Consider the following 18,637-nt stretch of genomic DNA (forward strand, 5'->3'; position numbering starts at 1 on the left):
TCTCTCAAAAATAAATAAACAAAAAAAAATGTAACTACTTTAGAAAAAGATTATGCATTTTGTCAAGCAAATAAAGGGAGTGCAAATGTTTTCTTTTCATTATACTCTGTCGGTTCACACTCGAAGGTGATTTGTTCTAATACTGATGGTGATAATTTTACACTTGATCCTTATGGTGAGGACCAGGTTTCTCGACTTGAAAGGTATTTTTACTATTCTGTTAGCCATTAAGAAGTACTTTGGTAGAGATATTTTGTGACTTTATAAATATTCCATTCAAATCCCCCAGTTGATCATTAGTCTTAGCACTTATTTCTCTTCCTTGCCTGAATTATTTACGATGATGATGGATTGCAAATGTTGATTTTTCTGATTTTCATCTTTTTTCATTACATTGGCTGGCATTCTACTGTAAGGGACTTTTTCCCTCTGCTTCATTGTTCCTTTATTTACATCAGTGTAAATTCATGGATTTCCGTTATAAATAATCCATTATTATAGCAGGAATCGCAACTCCTAGGCTGTCTCACGAGACAAAAAGTATGTATAAATACATTGTGCCAGAGTCCGGCTCCAGAAGGTCCAGGGGTTCCCAAAGGATGAACGGCGTCGCGAAAAGGTGAAAATAAAACTGAAACAAAAATAAAAAGGGACACAGACAACAGCAGTGTGTTGAACTGGCTGATTTATTATAGCAAACGTGGCATTATATATGCTAGTGATTTCCTTGTAGCATACGTCATCTATGTTTTTCTAACATCGCCTCATTTTAAAAATGTTCCTATGTGTGATCAACCTTTAAGAAATAACAGGGCGATTTTCTCGTAAAGTTCTTATATAACCTTTGATTCTTGATTAATTTCTTACATTATTCCATTATGCATCTGCGTTTATCTATAATCTACAAAGCATTTGCTTTGCTGTTCTCGTGAAAGGCCCTCCATTTCTCAACACCTCAAGTGGAACAGTTACAGGGACGTGACCTCCTAACCACATGAGGCCAGAAGAACAATGTGTTTGCCTCGGTCCGAGGTGCCAGAAAGGGGCCGAAAAAGCCTTAGAAACCCGTGCCCCATACATTCTCAGAGAGACAGTGCACCCAGGGACCAATGAACCATTCTGTACCTTATCCGACTAGGTTCAGTCATCATCTGGAATGTCTCCGGGAGGCCAGGTGGGTCTAGGGGTTGAAGTCACCTGTGCCCAGAGATATACTCTTTAGTTGCCGGAGTGGGGCTTTCAAATCCATATGTCTCTCCTTTACAGGCCCTCTTTGCTGGCAAACGTATGAGGCTATCCTTCCTGTAGGTAGAGTCTCCAAGGGGAATGGCAAGGGCTAAACGTAAGGCCGCACAATTTCTTGCGGAATCTTATTTTCTTCCCTGATGGTTCTTTTCCCAGGGGGCCTGCCGAAGGCCATTCCCCAACAGACGATACCCCAGGTACTTTATTAAGGCCAAATTACCTAAAAGTGGGAGGACAAGAAGCTTCACTGTCGGTGGGCTGCCTGCAGTCACCAATCCGTCCACAGCCCGGGCCCTGCCACTCAGGCTGGGGCAGCTCGGCTTCCAGCAACATTGCACTGTGTGAGACTTCGATTCCATCACTTAGCTGCCTATGACATTGGGCAAATTATGCAAATTCTTGGGCCTTGCCATTCTAATATAAAAATCACCACCTACATTTTAGTGCTTTTATGGGAATGAAATGTGTTAAGACATGTAAAGCATTTAAACCATGCCTGGAATTTAATAAATGTTGTCGATGGGGTATCATGCACTATTATATGCATGGTGTATTTTCTGCTTCTTTGTATACATGGGAATATTGTGTGTTTATCTTGCCTGGGGCTGTTCATGGAATTCTTACGTCAGAACTCTGTGTAACAATGTATAATTATTATTTTAATAATAATGACCATTCCACAGCAGTTACTAGCTGTTTACCACAGAGCAGTTACTGCGTGAAACCCCTTGGGTGCATTACCTCACATAATCCTCAGAAAGACTCTGAGATGTGGTAAAAACCATTGACATTTTACACCCGCGAAAAAGTAGAGAGGAGTAACAGACTCAAGCGGCAGTTCTCAGCACTACCTGATTTTTGTCTCCTGTATGTAAATATAAAATATTGTGTAGGTAATATTGTTTTAGAAAATATCTTAGGTAATATTTCCTGGGTGCTATTTTCCCCAGGAAAGGCAAAGCAACTCCCGGGACATTTAAATATTAGTATCCTTCAGGGGCGCCTGGGTGGCGCAGTCGGTTAAGCGTCCGACTTCAGCCAGGTCACGATCTCGTGGTCCGTGAGTTCGAGCCCCGCGTCAGGCTCTGGGCTGATGGCTCAGAGCCTGGGGCCTATTTCCGATTCTGTGTCTCCCTCTCTCTCTGACCCTCCCCCATTCATGCTCTGTCTCTCTCTGTCCGAAAAATAAATAAACGTTGAAAAAAAAATTAAATATTAGTATCCTTTAATTATTAATGTCTGATGATGAAGCTAAATAGGAACTCCCCTCCTGAAAATGCCCTTAAATGTTTCCCTGCTCCTCTTCTCTGTTTGTCACCTTGCGTGTGTACGATTCTTTTAAAAAAAATTTTAATGTTTTCATTTTATTTTTGAGAGAGAGAGAGAGACAGGGAGAGTGGGGGAGGGGCAGAGAGGGACGGAGACAGAATCGGAAGCAGGCTCCAGGCTCTCGGAGCTGTCAGCGCAGAGCCCGGCACGGGATATTTTTGTATCATTTTTCTCATTAGCCTTTTAGTCGAGATTTTAGAATTTCTGAATTTGCCCTCCATCTCACCCCATATTCATATTTTTCTGCCTTTAATGAATGTTTACATTTGGGTATCGACTCTTTCATGACAAATGTATTTTCTCGTCTCGGATTTTGCCATTTGCATGGATGCTTGCTATGCTTTTCTAAATTATGTGGCTCTTAAACATTCTAAACTTAAAAAAAAAAAATGGCCAATAGTGTTTCCCTTGTCTTCTTGTGAAAGGTGGAGTCATTACGCATCCCCGGATTGATCTTCTGATTTGGAACTGCTAGTTCCTTTCATAAAAAGATTGATCTATGCACACCCACTACTGAACTAGAGATTTATTCTATCAGAACGTATGTGTGTTCATATGTAAACCCCTCAAACATAGACAACTTAAAGAAAAGTATTCAGATTACCTCCTTTTAGTTTGCCTCATTGGGAATATCCATTACTCTCAGGGCAGGCAGAGTTAGTTATTTATAATACTGGGTAAAAGACTTTATACACATGTTCATTGATGTTCTACTTTAGATCCTTCTATCTTCTCCCTAGGTGAGATTTGTTTTCTTATACGAAGACCCCTAAGTTATTGTGATTATCTTTCATCCTAACTTTTTGTAGGCAGGTCAACAAGCAGATTGAATCTCCAGATTCTTATAGGAGGCAGATACCTGTGTAAGTCAACCATATTCCTTTGCATTAATCATTTTAGTCATGCTGGAAGTCTCCTACTGAAACCCCTTGCATTCAGCCTGAGGACTTTGTCCCTGCAAGTGGAAAAGATGTGAAGTGCCCCAACCCCCTTTAAAAGAAAAGTGGCAGCTGCACACACACACACACGCATGCCCACACACAGATACAATACACATACCTTCACACAGAGAAATGATGGAGATTAATGAATATACATTTTAAAAATATGCTTCCAGGGGCGCCTGGGTGGTGCAGTCGGTTAAGCGTCCGACTTCAGCCAGGTCACGATCTCGCGGTCCGAGAGTTCGAGCCCCGCGTCAGGCTCTGGGCTGATGGCTCAGAGCCTGGAGCCTGTGTCCGATTCTGTGTCTCCCTCTCTCTCTTCCCCTCCCCCGTTCATGCTCTGTCTCTCTCTGTCGCAAAAATAAATAAACGTTGAAAAAAAATTTTTAAAAAATATGCTTCCAAAGGAGCTTATATTTAGTAAAAATTAAATTAAATTTTTTCCTGAAAAAAAATTTGGTAAATACGTGAAAACATAGAGTAACACTCAGTTTATATATATCAAACATGCTCTACTGACTCCTATGATTTGATTTTTCTAGGAACGTAGAAGTTCAAAGTGGTTATTTGACTTTATCATTGAATTCAACAATGAACTTCATTGTAGTAAAAGCAATAACATAATAATTATAATAGTAGCAATGTGTTTCTCATATTTCCCATGGTATGGGATATTTTACCAAGAGTTTATTTATTAGGGAAAATCTAGTAGGTTCCACGAGACATTATCTCTGCCAATATTATTGTTTTAAATTAAAAATTCCATACTCCCATCAGATCACAAAGAGTATAAACATCTAATTCTTCAAAAAATATTTCATGAAAATGTCATTGCGTAAATCAAATGAAATCTCATCATTTTCCTTTTTCCTCACTGTGAATTCAGGATATAAATTTGAAACCGTGAGGAAAATATTTCATGCTTTAAAAATAGAGTGTTAAAAGCTTAAGAAACATTAATGCAAATGAGAAAGTCTAAGTATTTCCGAATACCAAACTATTTGTTTTTTATCAAAAGTTTCATGAAGCCAAGTAACTAATTTTGGCTTTTAGTGGTAAAGCATTGCTCACGTGAAAATGGGAAGAATCCCTCATGGAAAATAATAGGTTTGGAGCGGGAGGTAATAACAGGTGGAGAGATTTGAGGTTAAGGTAGAATAGCATGATCTGCTGAATGTCAATACCGTGAAGGTAAAATTATTTGTTGAGAGCAGGTCAGAGTTTGTCAATAAAAAAGCTATTTCTTGCCATAGAGATTGGTTACAAAGGGCAACTAAAGATCTTGTGAGTACAGCTTTGAGGCTGAGACAACTGATTCTCATTAAACGCCCACAAACTGGTTCAGATGTGGTGAAACAAAACAGATCTTGTCATTGCCTCTGAAGCCATGTCTAAAACCAGAAGTCAACAAATTACTCACACTGGTCCTACAAATTAGCCAATGACAAGACATGTGTGGTGGGTGAGGACATATAAAAGGCCTTCCGCAGGGGAACTGTCCACAGTGAAGTGACACTTCTCCTCGCCTTCTCTACCCAAGCACAACCTCAACAGCCAACACCATGTGTGGAAGCTACTACGGAAACTCTTATGGAGGCTGTGGCTATGGAGGCTGCGGCTATGGAGGCTGCGGCTATGGAGGCTGTGGCTACGGAGGCTGTGGCTATGGAGGCTGCGGCTATGGAGGCCTGGGCTGTGGCTATGGCTCCTGCTATGGCTGTGGCTTTCGCAGACTAGGCTGTGGCTATGGCTTTGGTTCTGGCTGTGGCTATTACTACTGAGAACACCATGAGAAATTCACCCTCTGAACCATCACTTACTGATTCAGCAGTTCTGAACCACACAAATTTTCTGCCTCACCCCTAAGTGATGTTTTGTCTACACTACCCTGTAAACTTCTGACATGATTTGCTAAAAGTCTGATATCTGGAACTGATGTCACTTAATGTCTGGAAGAATATAAAGTTCAACCTGTGAATTCATATTCCAACAAGATGACGTTGCTATAGTGCTATTTTTGTAATTTTATGCTAAATTTGCTTCTCTGTTTTCCTAATAAATTTTGAATTTCCTCATAAATCTGAAAGAGAAAACTTTTTTTTCTACTTATGTATTACGCAGAGTTTGACTCTGTTTTTTTGGTTGTTAGTGGGGTAACAATTACTTTTCTTCAGGAAATAACTGTCCTCAATATCACCTTGTGTTTTACTGTAGTGCTTCCAAGATTTGTGACTACAGAAAAATCTGTGACCTTTGTAAATATTATTTCTTATCTTGTAAAGAGAGGGAAATATATTTTTTCCTTATAATGATTTTAGCTCTTTATGTTTCTTGCTCTATAGATTTCTGTAGTTGCTTAATGGTTACTTCAGGCTGCCTCCAGTCTCAACAGAGACCTGGCATGTGGGGCTGAAGTTGACATTCCCCTACGTGGCCAGAGATTTAAGAGTACTGATGCTGTCAATAAGTTTCACTTATAGTACTTACATAAGACATATGGAACTTTGTCAAGTGCATGCCAAACCTACAGTGCAGAAAGCCCTGTATGAATTCTCTCCACTGGAATCCACACAGAACCCTAATCTTCACTTATACCTAGTAGCTCACAGGCCCTATCAACCATTCAGATCAGCCAAAGAAAATCTTATTTAGGAGTGGAGGGGAAAATAACATGGCTCAGTTTGCCCAAGTGCTCTATTGAAAAGATTTAGAATCTGCCATTGATACGGGTTAGTATCAATATTTCAGCAAGTTATTTGACACTAATTTTTATGGGTTCATAATAGACAGGAGATATTGCAGCCTGAGAACATATTATATGAACATAGCTGAATGTATAAAATCTTACCTTCTGGCTTCAGGTTTCTTCTTTAGCTTTGATATACTCGATCATGAATTTGAGACAAATTGTAGTAGAATGAAGCTCACCAGGCTGATCTCCTGCTAACGAAAACAACAATAACAAATAACAATGTCACAAGATTTTTAACAAGATCCAGATAATCACAACATAATATTCAAAATGTCCAAGGTACAATATGAAATCATATAGCATACAAAAACCTACTAATTATGATGCATTCTCAAGGGAGGCGACAATTGAGAGAGGTGCTCTGGTGTATATACTAAGATGGTCCGCATTTCCCCCACCTACTGATATTCACATCCTTCACACTTCCGTGTGGCAGGATCTGTGGCATCTTCTAATCAAAAAGTGTAGAAGAGTAATAAGATGTTGCTTTTGTGATTGTGTTATGTAAGACCATAATGTCCATCTTTCTTCCATATTTTCTTCTTCACAGGCTATGATTAAGCGCACAGATATGTAGTATATTGCCCAACGGAGAGGTCCATTTGGGAAGGAACTGAAAGTGGCATCTAGCCAATAGCCAGCAAGAAACTGAGGCCCTCAGTCCCATAACCTGTGTGTCACTGAACTGTGCCAACAAACACGTGGGCTTAGAAATGGATCCTTCCCCAGTCAATCTTTGAGGCAATTCTGTGTTTTAAGACCCAGATGACACCTTGACTGCAGCCTTGTGAAAAATCCTTAAGCAGAAGACCATTCTAAACCATGCCTGGAGCAGAGACTAACAAAAAATGCGAAAATAATAAGTAAGTGTGTGATTTTTAAGATGTTAAGTTTGTGGTAACAGCAACAGATAAACTATTATAGATGCCAACCCCCAAATTATCAGAGTTTTAAGCAACTTTATAACCATGATCCACGGGGTAAAGATAAGCATTGAATGAAAAGAAAAAAATGTATCTTCAAAAGAGAAATGGAATTGTTAAATGTACCAAGTGAAAAGTTTATAACTAAAAATATCAGAAATTAAAAGTTAATATCAGAAATTTAAAAAAAAGTTTCTTTGGATGGGTTCACTAGCAGAACTGAGATATCAGAGGAAAGAGTCAGAGAATATGATGATAAATCAAGAGAAATTATTGAATGCAAAAAACAATACAGTTTAAAAATATGAATAAAAATCCTCAGGAGTTTGTGAGACCTACCAAAATTTCTAACATTCACGGCATTGGAATCTCAAATGGAGGAAGAATATAGATTGGCACAGAAATCATATTTAAAGAAATAATGGCTTAAATTTTCTCAAATTTGGTACAATTCTCAAATTTACAGAGTCAAGAAGTAATAAATCCCAATTAGGATAAACTAAAAAAAAATTACGATTCTATGTTACTGAACCAAAGTGAGTTTCACTCCTTGGTGAGTTAGAAACTGCATCGGGCTGAGGGGTCACACAAAGAAACTTATTTGCAGCAAATAAGGAAATCATGGAGAATCTATATCAGTAGAGATATAGCCAAAAAGTCACAAGACAAAATCTAATATTAAAAATACGTAAATAATACAAAATAGGCAGTGAAGTGAAACTGAGAAATAGAAACAGAAATAAATGGTAAAATGGTAGAAATAATTCCCATGGTAAAAATAATTAAATAATATGTGAATATTCAGGTAATCAATCAATTAAAAGACAGAGATTGTCAAATTGGCTAAAATTAGACTGTCAATTGGCTAAAGTATATAATAAATGTATCATTTATAAGAAAATCACTTCAAATACAAAGTGTGTGTGTGGCTAAGAGAAAATTTACAGGGATGTTAAAAATATTTGAATTAACTGAAAATTAAAATACAAGGTATCAAAATTTGTGTGATGTAAATAAAGCAGTGCTTAAAAGGGGAAATTTATAGAAGTCAATTTTTATATTGAAAATTAAGAAAGTTTTCAAATCAGTATTCCAAGATTCCTCCAAAATAATTAATAGAAAGTACAAAAAAAGGAAGGGGGAATAATAGAACTAACAGCTGGAAGTAATATAATTTAAGACAGAAGATAGAGAAAATAAATGAAACCAAACACCAACTCTGAAAATTTCAATCAAATTGATAAACCTGGAGTGCCTGGGTGGCTCGGTTAGTTGAGTGTCTGATTCTTGAATTCATCTCAGGTCGTGATCTCACAGTCATGAGATCAAGCCCTACATCTGGCTCTATGCTGAGCATGGAGCCTGCTTGGGAGTCTCTCCCTTCCTCTCCCTCTGCCCTTCCCCAACTCATGCAGGCATGTGTTCATTCTCTCTCTCAAAAAAAAAAAAAAAAAAAAAAAAAAAAGATAAACCTGTAGCAAGACTCACAAAGAAAAAAAAGAAAAAAAGAAGATACATATACCAGGAGTAGCAATAAAATAGGGACATCACTACAGACCCTATAATCATATCAAAAACAATAAGAGGACACAGGGAACAATATCATGTTCATAAATTCAACAACTTAGGTGAAATGGATCTGTTCCTTAAAAGGCAGGACATTGCCAAAAACTTGCTCAAAGGGAAATATATATTTGAAGGGTCACATGACTCATGGGAAACTACATTTTGTGATTAAAATCTTTCCAAAAAAGAAAACTCACAGTTCATATAATTTCCCTGGTAAATTCCACCAAACATGAAAGGAAGAAACAATGCAAGTCACATGGAATCTCTCCAGAAAAGAGAGAAAGAGAGAAGAAAAAATTAAAAAAAGTAGGAGGGGAGGGAATATTTCTCCAGTTATTTTATGAAATCAGCATTACCCTGATACCAAATCCAGGAAATTGGATGTCAGAAGTGTTCCCACCATTCCCTAACTGATAAGCAAGACTCACTGTGCCTAGATTTTTTGTATAAACAATGTGGTTTTTGCTGAACTAGTGTTTTCCTTGTGGGAGTCTGGAGCCTTTTTGATCTGTTTTCAGTTAAAATTTTGGGCATTAAGTCTCTAATGGGCTTCCTTGAGAAGAAATAACACCCATGGATTGCTTCATTTCTGTTGCTGGGGGAAGAGTAAGTTCTGTGTGGCCCCTCCTAGAGCGAGAAGGAATAAGAAGGTCTTCACAAGGATACCTCCAGAATCTGCTTGGGTCTCTTCCCCTTACTATCTAGCTATGTATCATGACATACTTTGCTATAATAAATCTTCACCAAGAGCACAATTCTATGCTGAGCCCATGAGTCTTTCTAGCAAATCTCCAAGACTGGGCATGATCTTGAGGAACCCCCAACACAATATGACCTGGAAAAGGCAAAGGTGTAGATAGATTGAACAATCCATTATTTATAGGGTTTAGGAGTGTGAGGAGGGCTTGATTGCAAAGAGGTTTTGAAAAAGCACGAGGGACCTCCCTACTATTTTCCAGAGTGGCTGCACCAGTTTGCATGCCCACCAAGAGTATGAGAGGGTTCCCCTTTCTCCACATCCTCACCAACATCTGTTGTTTCCTGTTCTGTTAATTCTAGGTGTGAGGTGATATCTCATTGTAGTTTTGATTTGTATTTCCCTGATGATGAATTGAGCATCTTTTCTTGCCATTTGCAACGCTGTAGGTGGAGCTAGAGTGTATTATGCCAAGGGGAATGTCAGTCAGAGAAAGACAAATACCATACTATTTCACTCATATGTGGAATTTAAGAAACGAAACAGATGAACATGGCCAGAGGTGGGGGAGGAAGAGAGAGAGGCAAACTGTAAAACAGACTCTTAACTTCAGAGAATACATTGAGGGTTGCTGGAGGGGAGGTGGGCAGGGGCATGAGCTAAATGGGTGTTGAGCATTAAGCACGACACTTGTGATGAGCACTGGGTTTTATATGTACGTGATGAATTGCTAAGTTCTACTCCTGAAACCAATATTACACTGTACGTTAACTAACCAGAATTTAAATAAAAACTTGAAACCACAAAGAAAACAAAGCATGAGAAATTTTTGGGGGGGAGTGTGATGGCACTATTTTACATCTTGATTGTGATGGTTGTACCACGACATCATGCATTTTTCAAAATCACAGAACTCTACACCAAGGGAGTGAACTTTTCTGTCTATAATTTAAAAATAAAACATAAAAAAAATGATTTAGGGAGGCTTTGCAGATGATGGTTTATGCAGGAAAAAGATACACAGAATATTTACCATGAGCTAAGCAAAATGAACTAATTGAAAAATGTTATGTCATTCAGTCTAAAACCTCCCAGCAATAGAGACACAATAGAACTGGTAGAGAGCAAAAAATATATATGGCAAAAACAAGCAATTTCAACCTTTCTTGGAATCAAGCAAATACAAAAAAAAAAATTGTTAAATACAATAAGTTCTATTCCTTATAATAAATAGAAAGAAAACCAAGGTTTCTATTTCAGATTAGCCAAATTTATTAAGATCACTGGGAAACATGCATGAGAATTATCAAGGTAGGATCAGTGACCAGTAAGAAGGTAAAGTGGGTTCACAGGATGAAAATCACATTCTCCCTTTTTAGGAAGCAAAGGTTGGGGATAAATAACTAAGGTTTTCAGATCCAGACAGGAGCCGCCAGACTGTAGGTAATCTGCAAATCACATCAGAATTATCCCAATCTAGTGTGGGAACACAAGGGCATGGGAATCAAGGCTGGTGAAGGATGAAGTTACATGTGCAGGTGATAAAAGTCTCCCATGGTGTCCTCAATAGTAGTAGCCAAAGCCACAGCCGTAGCCAGAGCCGCATCCATAGCCGCAGCCACAGAGAGAGCGGGAGCCATACCCGTAGCCACAGCCATAGCCACAGCCTAGTCTGCGGAAGCCACAGCCATAGCAGGAGCCATAGCCACAGCCCAGGCCTCTGTAGCCACAGCCTCCATAGCCACAGCCTCCATAGCCACAGCCTCCATAGCCACAGCCTCTGTAGTAGTTTCCATAGCAGCTGCCACACATGGTGTTGGCTGTTGAGGTTGTGCTTGGGGAGAGAAGGCGAGAAGTGTCACTTCACTGTGGACAACTCCCCTGCAGAGGGCCTTTTATATGCCCTCAGTGTGAGTGGGACCCACCACACAAGTCAGGCCACTGGCTAATCTTGTGACTATAATTAGTTTGTTGTTTCTCAACCATGAGATAAAACCACAGAGGCATTAAAGAAGCTTGTTTTTTTATCTAGAGACTCGGGACTCCCTCGAGATAATTCAATGTCAGCGATGAGAGCAGATAGACATACAAATCTCTGCATGACACCAAATACTCAAACCTCAAGAAACAGCCATCATTTCAAGAGGTAGCATTTGCAGCAGGCCAATTTTGACTTGCTCTTGGCACAAAATAAAATCTCTATTCTTCTCCCTATCGTTCCAAAAACCAATAGCACTCATTTTTAACCAATGAGTTTTGCCTCTACCTTGTTTCAAAACATTCTTCCTCTTCAGTGTTTCAGCTGTCGGTCTTCCCCTGAAATGACGCAGCACAGAAAATCGCAATGCCTGTCCATCTCTGTAATACACTTAACAAACAGCCAGTCTTGGCTGTTTCCCATGTCTTGAGAGCCAGCCTGAGCCAACTGCATTTCCGGGTTTTCACTTATACAAATTAGTCTTTTATTTTTTATGCCTAATTCTTCTTCAGGACACTAAAAATAGTTTATCCTATGAACTGCAATTTCTGTTCAGAGCCTACCACCAGAAAGAGTGATAATAATTAATCCTGTTTTATTAAGACTTCTATCAATTGCCATTTTCAATTGGCCATTTTTTTAACTTTGAGAAATGTATCTGAAATGTCAGTGCTTCCCAAAACTTTTTTTTTTTTTTTTTGGTAATTCTTCACCAGTCAATAGGGAGATCTGTTCACATTTGGGAATATATAATAATCAGCTAATATTCTGACTAACTGATATTTCTTTTTATCTTCAGATACTTGATTTTGCCCATTATACAAAGGAAAGTTCATTTGTAAAGATATACAATGTTAAAAAGGCAACCTATTTTTAATCAGGCACATGGAACTCTCTTAAATAATCATTGAATTTTTTTTATTTCATTGTTTTCACTATGATAATCCAGGCTATTAGGAGGTACAGAAAACCCAGGAGAATCTTGTCATCATGTGAAAACAACTAGATTTTATGCCATCAGGATGATTCAGGAAGGAGGTACAATTACACACACAAATCCATAGTCAGTGACCAGGGTGGTCACAATACAATGATTTTCTGTGTCTAAAGATTGTTATTACATATCTCTTCATATAACCTTTAAACATAACCAAGGAGTATAAGATTGGGTTATGCAGTAGCAAAGAGGGTTCGAGACTGAAAACCACAGTCAACCCTGCTGTGGAATTCAGTGCCCAAGATCTTTGTAATTCATTCAGTTCATCCGCTTTGATAAGTAATTCAAATTATCCAAGGGTAAATAGCCTCTAAATGGAACACAGCAATGTTTTTCTACTAATAATCAGGTTAAACACAATCACATCCATTTACCATGCATTTTTCATGTATTATTTATTTATTTTATTGATAAGTGTATTTCCACAAACTAGACACATCATTACAGTCGTGTATCATTTCAGTCCCTCCTTCACCATGGTAATAACTGTTAGAAAATCTCACTACATCAGATACTTGTTTCAAATTATCATACTTTAGATTCCATCAATCAGTTATCTTTCCATGGAAATTTATTTTTTAATGAATGCTGGTTGGAATATTGCGATTGTCATTTTTTTAGACTTAAATCCTATATATTGAATAAATTCATTGCCAGAAGGGTGTATGACTAAATTATATTAGTTAACAAAATAATTATGTAGCGGGTAGTTTTGTAACTGGTTAAAATGATTGTGGAAGTTTCCATCTGTCCCATAACTATCAACATCTGGAAGCAGAATGGAATATGTTTTACAACCAATGGACCTACACTGACATATTAACAGTCAAAGTCTATAGTTTAAATTGGGATTCACTCTTGATTTTATACATTCTATGGGTTTTGACAAATGTATAATGACAGATAGCCACCATTGTAGTGTCACATAGAATAGTCTCGCTGCCCTAAAAATCCTTTGTGCTCTGCCTATGTATGCACCATGACATTCCAGGTTTTTTTTAAGTGTTGTTGGCCAATGCTTTGAAATATAATTACTGCTAATTGTCTCTCATGAAAAACAAAGCAAACAACAGACAAATCTTTCCCCAACAAAACTCCTTGAGTTTTCCAAGGTAATTTCTTAATTCACTATTCTTCTTCATAGAAATTTCAGGAATGTATTTCTAAGATACTGCATCTACTGTCTTGTATCCTTTTCTCTCAAACATTTAGACTGTTGACCCACCACTCCACTGAAAGCGTGCCTGTCATGTCTTACCAAATCTAAATATGGTTTGTTTCTCTGTATTAATTTTACCAAAGCTCTGAAAATTCAGGTCAGTTGAACTCTTTGTTCTTGACCTATTCTCTCTCTTGGATTCTGATACAATCTACTCACTTATTTTGCCTCCAACTTCACTTTTTCAGAAATTTTTGTATTATATGATCCCTACTTTGACCCAAATCTCAGACCATTGTTTTTGGCCTTTCTATGTCCTTTATCTTCACCCTTTTATAGATGTCCACTCAACTTTCCACTTGATAATTCAATTTTTATCTTAAATAGCCATCAGAAATTTAACATTCCCCACAAAGAGCCCATTATGACACCGAATGTATTCTCTTCCAATATCTCAATCTCATGGCTCAAGAAAAAATTAAATCATAGCCTCCCCTGGGGCATACCTACATAGACTTTCCATTGCATTTAGAATATCCTACAATAAACTATCTCTTTCCAACACTGTCCTCTACCATTTTCTTTCTCATCTTCCATATGCCAAACACAGTGGCTCTTCAGTATCTCAGACCAAGTTTTCTCCCTCCTTGCCATTGTACTGTTGACCTCCCTGTCTGGAAATTACAGCAGGAATGCTTGAATCCTACCTTGAGCAGGTATCAATTAAAGTGCTATCTCTTCAGATATGTCTTCTCTGACCACTCAGTTTAAAATTAACTCCCCCAAGTAATAAATAAGCTTATTCAACTCATTGGGGTTTTTGTGTTTTTCAAGTAGTCATTCTTATCAGAATTTAATATATTTCTTTCAGAGTTTAATTGCCTATTGTGTGTCTGTCACTGACTGTCTTCCTTACAATGAGAAATTTAAGTTCCTTGAGAATATGGACCATATCTATCATTTTCATTTCCTCATCCCATATGCTTGAAATGAATCCCTAGCATGGAGTAAGTTCATAATAAAAAAACAACTAAAAAAAAAAAAGCAACAATGTAGAATAGCTTTCTAAATTGAGATTTCCAATAGAATAAATATTTCTTCTCCATGTCTAAGTCCCATAAAGATAAATGGCACAAACCCAGCCATAAAAAAGAAGGCACTTCTGCCATTCGGGAGAACATTGATCAACTGGGAGGGCATTATACTAAGGGAGATAAGCCAGACAGAGAAAAATAAATACTGTATGGTATCACTCGTGTGTGGAAGCTAAAACAAAAAACAAAAACAGAAGACAATTTCATAGAAACAGACAATAGAACATTGTTTGCTAGGGGCTGGGGCAAAGGAAAAAATGGGGTGATGTAGGTCAAAGAGCATAAATTCTCAGTTATAAAAGTTCTGAGGAGCTGACGTACAGCATGGTGACTATCGTTCACAACAGTTGTATGCTTAAACATTGTTGAGAGAAGATCTCACGCACTCTTACTGTTTATGAAAACTGACCTATGTGTTCCAGAGCCGACATATAACATGAAGACCGGGATTAGGGATTAAGAGGAATGATTGTTGTATTACCTTACCAGGCAAATGATGTTGCAACAGGCTAATGCCTTCAAAATCGCAGATCCACCAGGGGTAAAAGGCTGAGGGGTTTTATAGGAAAATACAGGACCTGAGTGGTTTTGATAGGAATCTGGTAGTCCTACCAGTCACTTTCCTTATCCCTTCAAGGTGGTCTCATGACCACCGCTGGTGCGGTCTATCTGAGTGTTGTTCCTAAGTGTTCACTGAGGTCAGCCGGTTGCCAATATGGATACCGAGGTCCTGGAAGAGAGGATTCTACAGAAAAACAAGTGGGAGAGAAGGGGAGGTTTCAAGAAAAGAAGAGAGAAATTTGTTTACTTTAAAGTCAAGTCTTGCTGAGACACTAGGGTGTCCATCTTAATTTCCATCTATCTTTACATTTCTACAGCAGTTTCATTACCACACACACACACACACACACAAAGAGTTAACGATGTAAGATGATAGACATGTAAACATGCTAGTTATCCTGATCGTGGTAATTATTCCACAGTGAATATGTGTATCGAAGCATCATGTTGTACACTTTAAATGTATACCATTATATTTGTCAATTTTCCCTAAATAACTTTAAAAAAAGGAGCTACCTATCTTACCTTTTAAAAATCAAATCTATGGATACCAGAGGGGCGGTGGATGCAATAGGTGATTGGGATTAAGGAGCACAATTGTGATGAGCACCGGATGCTGTATAGAAGTGTTGAATTACTATCTTGTACACCTGGAACTAATATTACGCTGTCTGTTAACTAACTGGAATTTAAATAAAAACTTAAAAATTTTCAAATCGAAGGTGCCTGGGTGGCTCAGTCGGTTAAGCATCCAACTTGGGCTCAGGTCATGATCTCAAGGGTTGTGAGTTTGAGCCCCACATCGGGCTCTGTCTGGACAGCTCAGAGCCTGGAGCCTGCTTCAGATTCTGTGTCTCCCTCTCTCTCTGCCCCTCCCCTGCTTGTGCTCTCTCTCTCTCTCTCTCTCTCTCTCTCTCTCTCTCAAAAATAAACATTAAAAAAGAAAAAAAAACCTTCAAATATTTTTTCAAATTAAATAACAACATTATAGCCTTGCTCATAAGATCTCTTAGAAGCTGGGTTCTCAAGTAAGCAAACACTGTGTAATTAGGAAACAAGTTTTGTTTTAAAGGCACATGACACTACAGCAATAGAGTCCCCAATATATTGGTTATAAGGAATTCTTCAGATTTTTTTTAATATCATTTGTTTGGAAATGAGTCAATTCTGCCTGTGGTTTACCCACATACCACTCAGGTTGTATAAAAGGCCCTGTGCAGATTATGAAATTCAAACTCAAGGAACTGATTCTGCTCCTCAACTGAACCCTCTGCTCCTGACACCATGTGCTATTACGGCAACTATTATGGTGGCCTGGGCTATGGCTATGGTGGCCTGGGTTGTGGCTACGGCTGTGGCTATGGTGGCTATGGTTATGCCTGCCACCGTCCATGCTGCTTTGGAAGATACTGGTGTTCTGGCTTCTATTGAAGTATTCTAGACTTCTGATACCTTGGATAGTTCTTGTTATTATATAAGGATTGTTTATTATATTAGTATTATTTTCTCTTCTAACACTAATATCTAAATCCTAGGCCACCTGTGATAAAAAAAGTCACCAATCAATTCATTATCTAGACTATCCAATGATTTTTTTGGAAAAAATATCCGTTCGTTTCTATACGTGTGCACAAATCCAATCTTAATATTTATTTGGGAAAATTCCGGTTTTATTTTTCATTAAATAAAAGCTCATTTGCAAGTATGCCATATATTTGTTTACATACATTTATTTATCTTCATCATTTCTGAGCGTAAGAATGTGTGCGTGCGTGTGCGTGTGTGTGTGTGGCTGTATAGCTGCTATTTTTCTACCAGCTAAAGTCTGCTCCAAAGACGTGACTTCATTGGCACTTGAAAGGACAAAGACTTCATTCTGAGAACTGCAATGGCTTGCACTAGGAGGCCATCAGCATGAGTGAAATGATGAATGAGACACTGATGAAGCACCCTCAAGCATCATCTAGAGTTTATTCTTTACATCACTCAGGTGCAGGCGTATCTCATGTCATGTTCAAGTTTTTCTGTCACCACTCCTTAAAGACAATAGCCGGTCATGAATTCTGAAAAACAAAACACTATTAAAGAACAGCAAAAAGATTGGTCGGACCAGCCAAAGTCTCCTTTCAGCTCCAAACTGCTTTCTAAGCAGTAATCGACATTCATTGTCTCTGTTCTTTATTACCTATTCTCCATTGCCTTCAGAGTTTTCTGGCACCTCTGCTGGTCTTGGCAGCTAAAACTTTATCCTGAGAAGCCTGACCCCTCAGGTCTTGTGCCCGTGTACAGCAGTCCTTTGGGAATAGAAGCGACCCCAGTAGATCCTGTGAGTTTCTGCTATGGACATTCAAACTCCCACTATAGAGCAGAACTACATCTCTTCATTATAATCAATACTGTAATTAATTTCTCTGTCTACTGGTAGGTGGAGCCCACGATTATCAGGTAGGCAAAAACTCTATATTAATTCATTAACTAGTGGGTCCCAGGGAGCCATGGTGAAAGAGAGCAATTTTACCTAACAGGTGTTTTTTTCAGACCAATATATTCTAGATATTGGGGACGGGGTAGCATTGGTTAAAAATATATTCTCCATTGTAAAGACAATACTAAATATCACAAACTATAATCCTTAGCACATTCATTCGCAGCATTTTAAGAAGCCATTTCAGCGGGCTGATGTGGTATGTGCTAAGATGAATAGATCTCATAGCAATGGGTGCATTATTTCACTTTCTTCTCAGAGACTGTCTCAGTCCAAAGCAATGTTGTGCAGAATTCTGTGATGATAAATAAGCCACCACATGTCTCAGATACTGGTGATGATCATGTCACTGTGGGCAGCTGAGACAAACCCATACCCAGAATATCTATCATTCTTATTAAATAGCAACTTCCATCTATATGGAAGGTGCCTGATAAAATCAACTTGCCAGAAAGAGCTGGTTGGAATCCTCTAAGTATGGTATCCCCACATCAAGGGCTCAGAAAAATCCTTTGATGCTTTCAGATTGGATATTCAATTCCAATATCAGCTAGATCAGCTTTGTAAAAGAAGAAATAGTTCTACCACTATGGCTATTCTATTCTTGGGCCCATTGCACATATGCTGGTATTACAGATGACAGAAGCTGTTAGACATTTCCTGGCCGAGTTACTGTCCACCTGATTGTTTTGTACGTTCTCTGTTGTGGATGCACTATGGTGAAAACTGACATCAAGCTCAAAAATCTACTTAATTTGTATCCACTCCAATATGTCCATCTGTACAATTCTTCCCCAGATCTCTGTTTAATCATACTCTTTCTGACCCCTGAACAACTAACCAAACTATTAATAACTGTCCAAATGTCCTTGTATGTTCTTTCCTCAGGCCACATCTCTCTCCA

The 18,637-nt window shown here is 38.3% G+C and overlaps 3 protein-coding genes across 3 annotated transcripts; 2 read left to right on the top strand and 1 right to left on the bottom strand.

Annotated features, from left to right (window-relative positions):
* The first annotated feature begins 542 nt into the window (after window positions 1-542).
* LOC125174552 (keratin-associated protein 6-3-like) lies at window positions 543-5,299 on the top strand. The gene is made up of 3 exons (XM_047874060.1): window positions 543-619; window positions 3,384-3,437; window positions 5,059-5,299. Exons 1-3 carry the CDS (start codon window positions 543-545, stop codon window positions 5,297-5,299), a joined length of 372 nt encoding a protein of 123 aa, XP_047730016.1.
* Window positions 5,300-11,022: 5,723 nt separating this feature from the next.
* On the bottom strand, window positions 11,023-11,271 carry LOC125174553 (keratin-associated protein 6-1-like). Its single transcript, XM_047874061.1, has one exon. The coding sequence runs from the start codon at window positions 11,269-11,271 to the stop codon at window positions 11,023-11,025; it is 249 nt and encodes an 82-aa protein (XP_047730017.1).
* Window positions 11,272-16,532: 5,261 nt separating this feature from the next.
* LOC125174679 (keratin-associated protein 20-2-like) lies at window positions 16,533-16,679 on the top strand. Its single transcript, XM_047874292.1, has one exon. It carries the CDS (start codon window positions 16,533-16,535, stop codon window positions 16,677-16,679), a length of 147 nt encoding a protein of 48 aa, XP_047730248.1.
* Window positions 16,680-18,637: the final 1,958 nt, after the last annotated feature.

This window comes from Prionailurus viverrinus, chromosome C2 (genome assembly GCF_022837055.1).
Source record: "Prionailurus viverrinus isolate Anna chromosome C2, UM_Priviv_1.0, whole genome shotgun sequence".
Lineage (NCBI taxonomy): Eukaryota > Metazoa > Chordata > Mammalia > Carnivora > Felidae > Prionailurus > Prionailurus viverrinus.

What these genes read in the sequence shown, in the direction of transcription:
- LOC125174552 (XM_047874060.1), top strand. Translation starts at nt 543, where the DNA reads ATGTATAAATACATTGTGCCAGAGTCCGGCTCCAGAAGGTCCAGGGGT. An exon ending in ATGAACGGCGTCGCGAAAAG is followed by an intron (nt 620 to 3,383) that starts GTGAAAATAAAA and finishes AACTTTTTGTAG; the next exon opens with GCAGGTCAACAAGCAGATTG. An exon ending in TATAGGAGGCAGATACCTGT is followed by an intron (nt 3,438 to 5,058) that starts GTAAGTCAACCA and finishes TCTCTACCCAAG; the next exon opens with CACAACCTCAACAGCCAACA.
- LOC125174679 (XM_047874292.1), top strand. Translation starts at nt 16,533, where the DNA reads ATGTGCTATTACGGCAACTATTATGGTGGCCTGGGCTATGGCTATGGT.
- LOC125174553 (XM_047874061.1), bottom strand. Translation starts at nt 11,271, where the DNA reads ATGTGTGGCAGCTGCTATGGAAACTACTACAGAGGCTGTGGCTATGGA.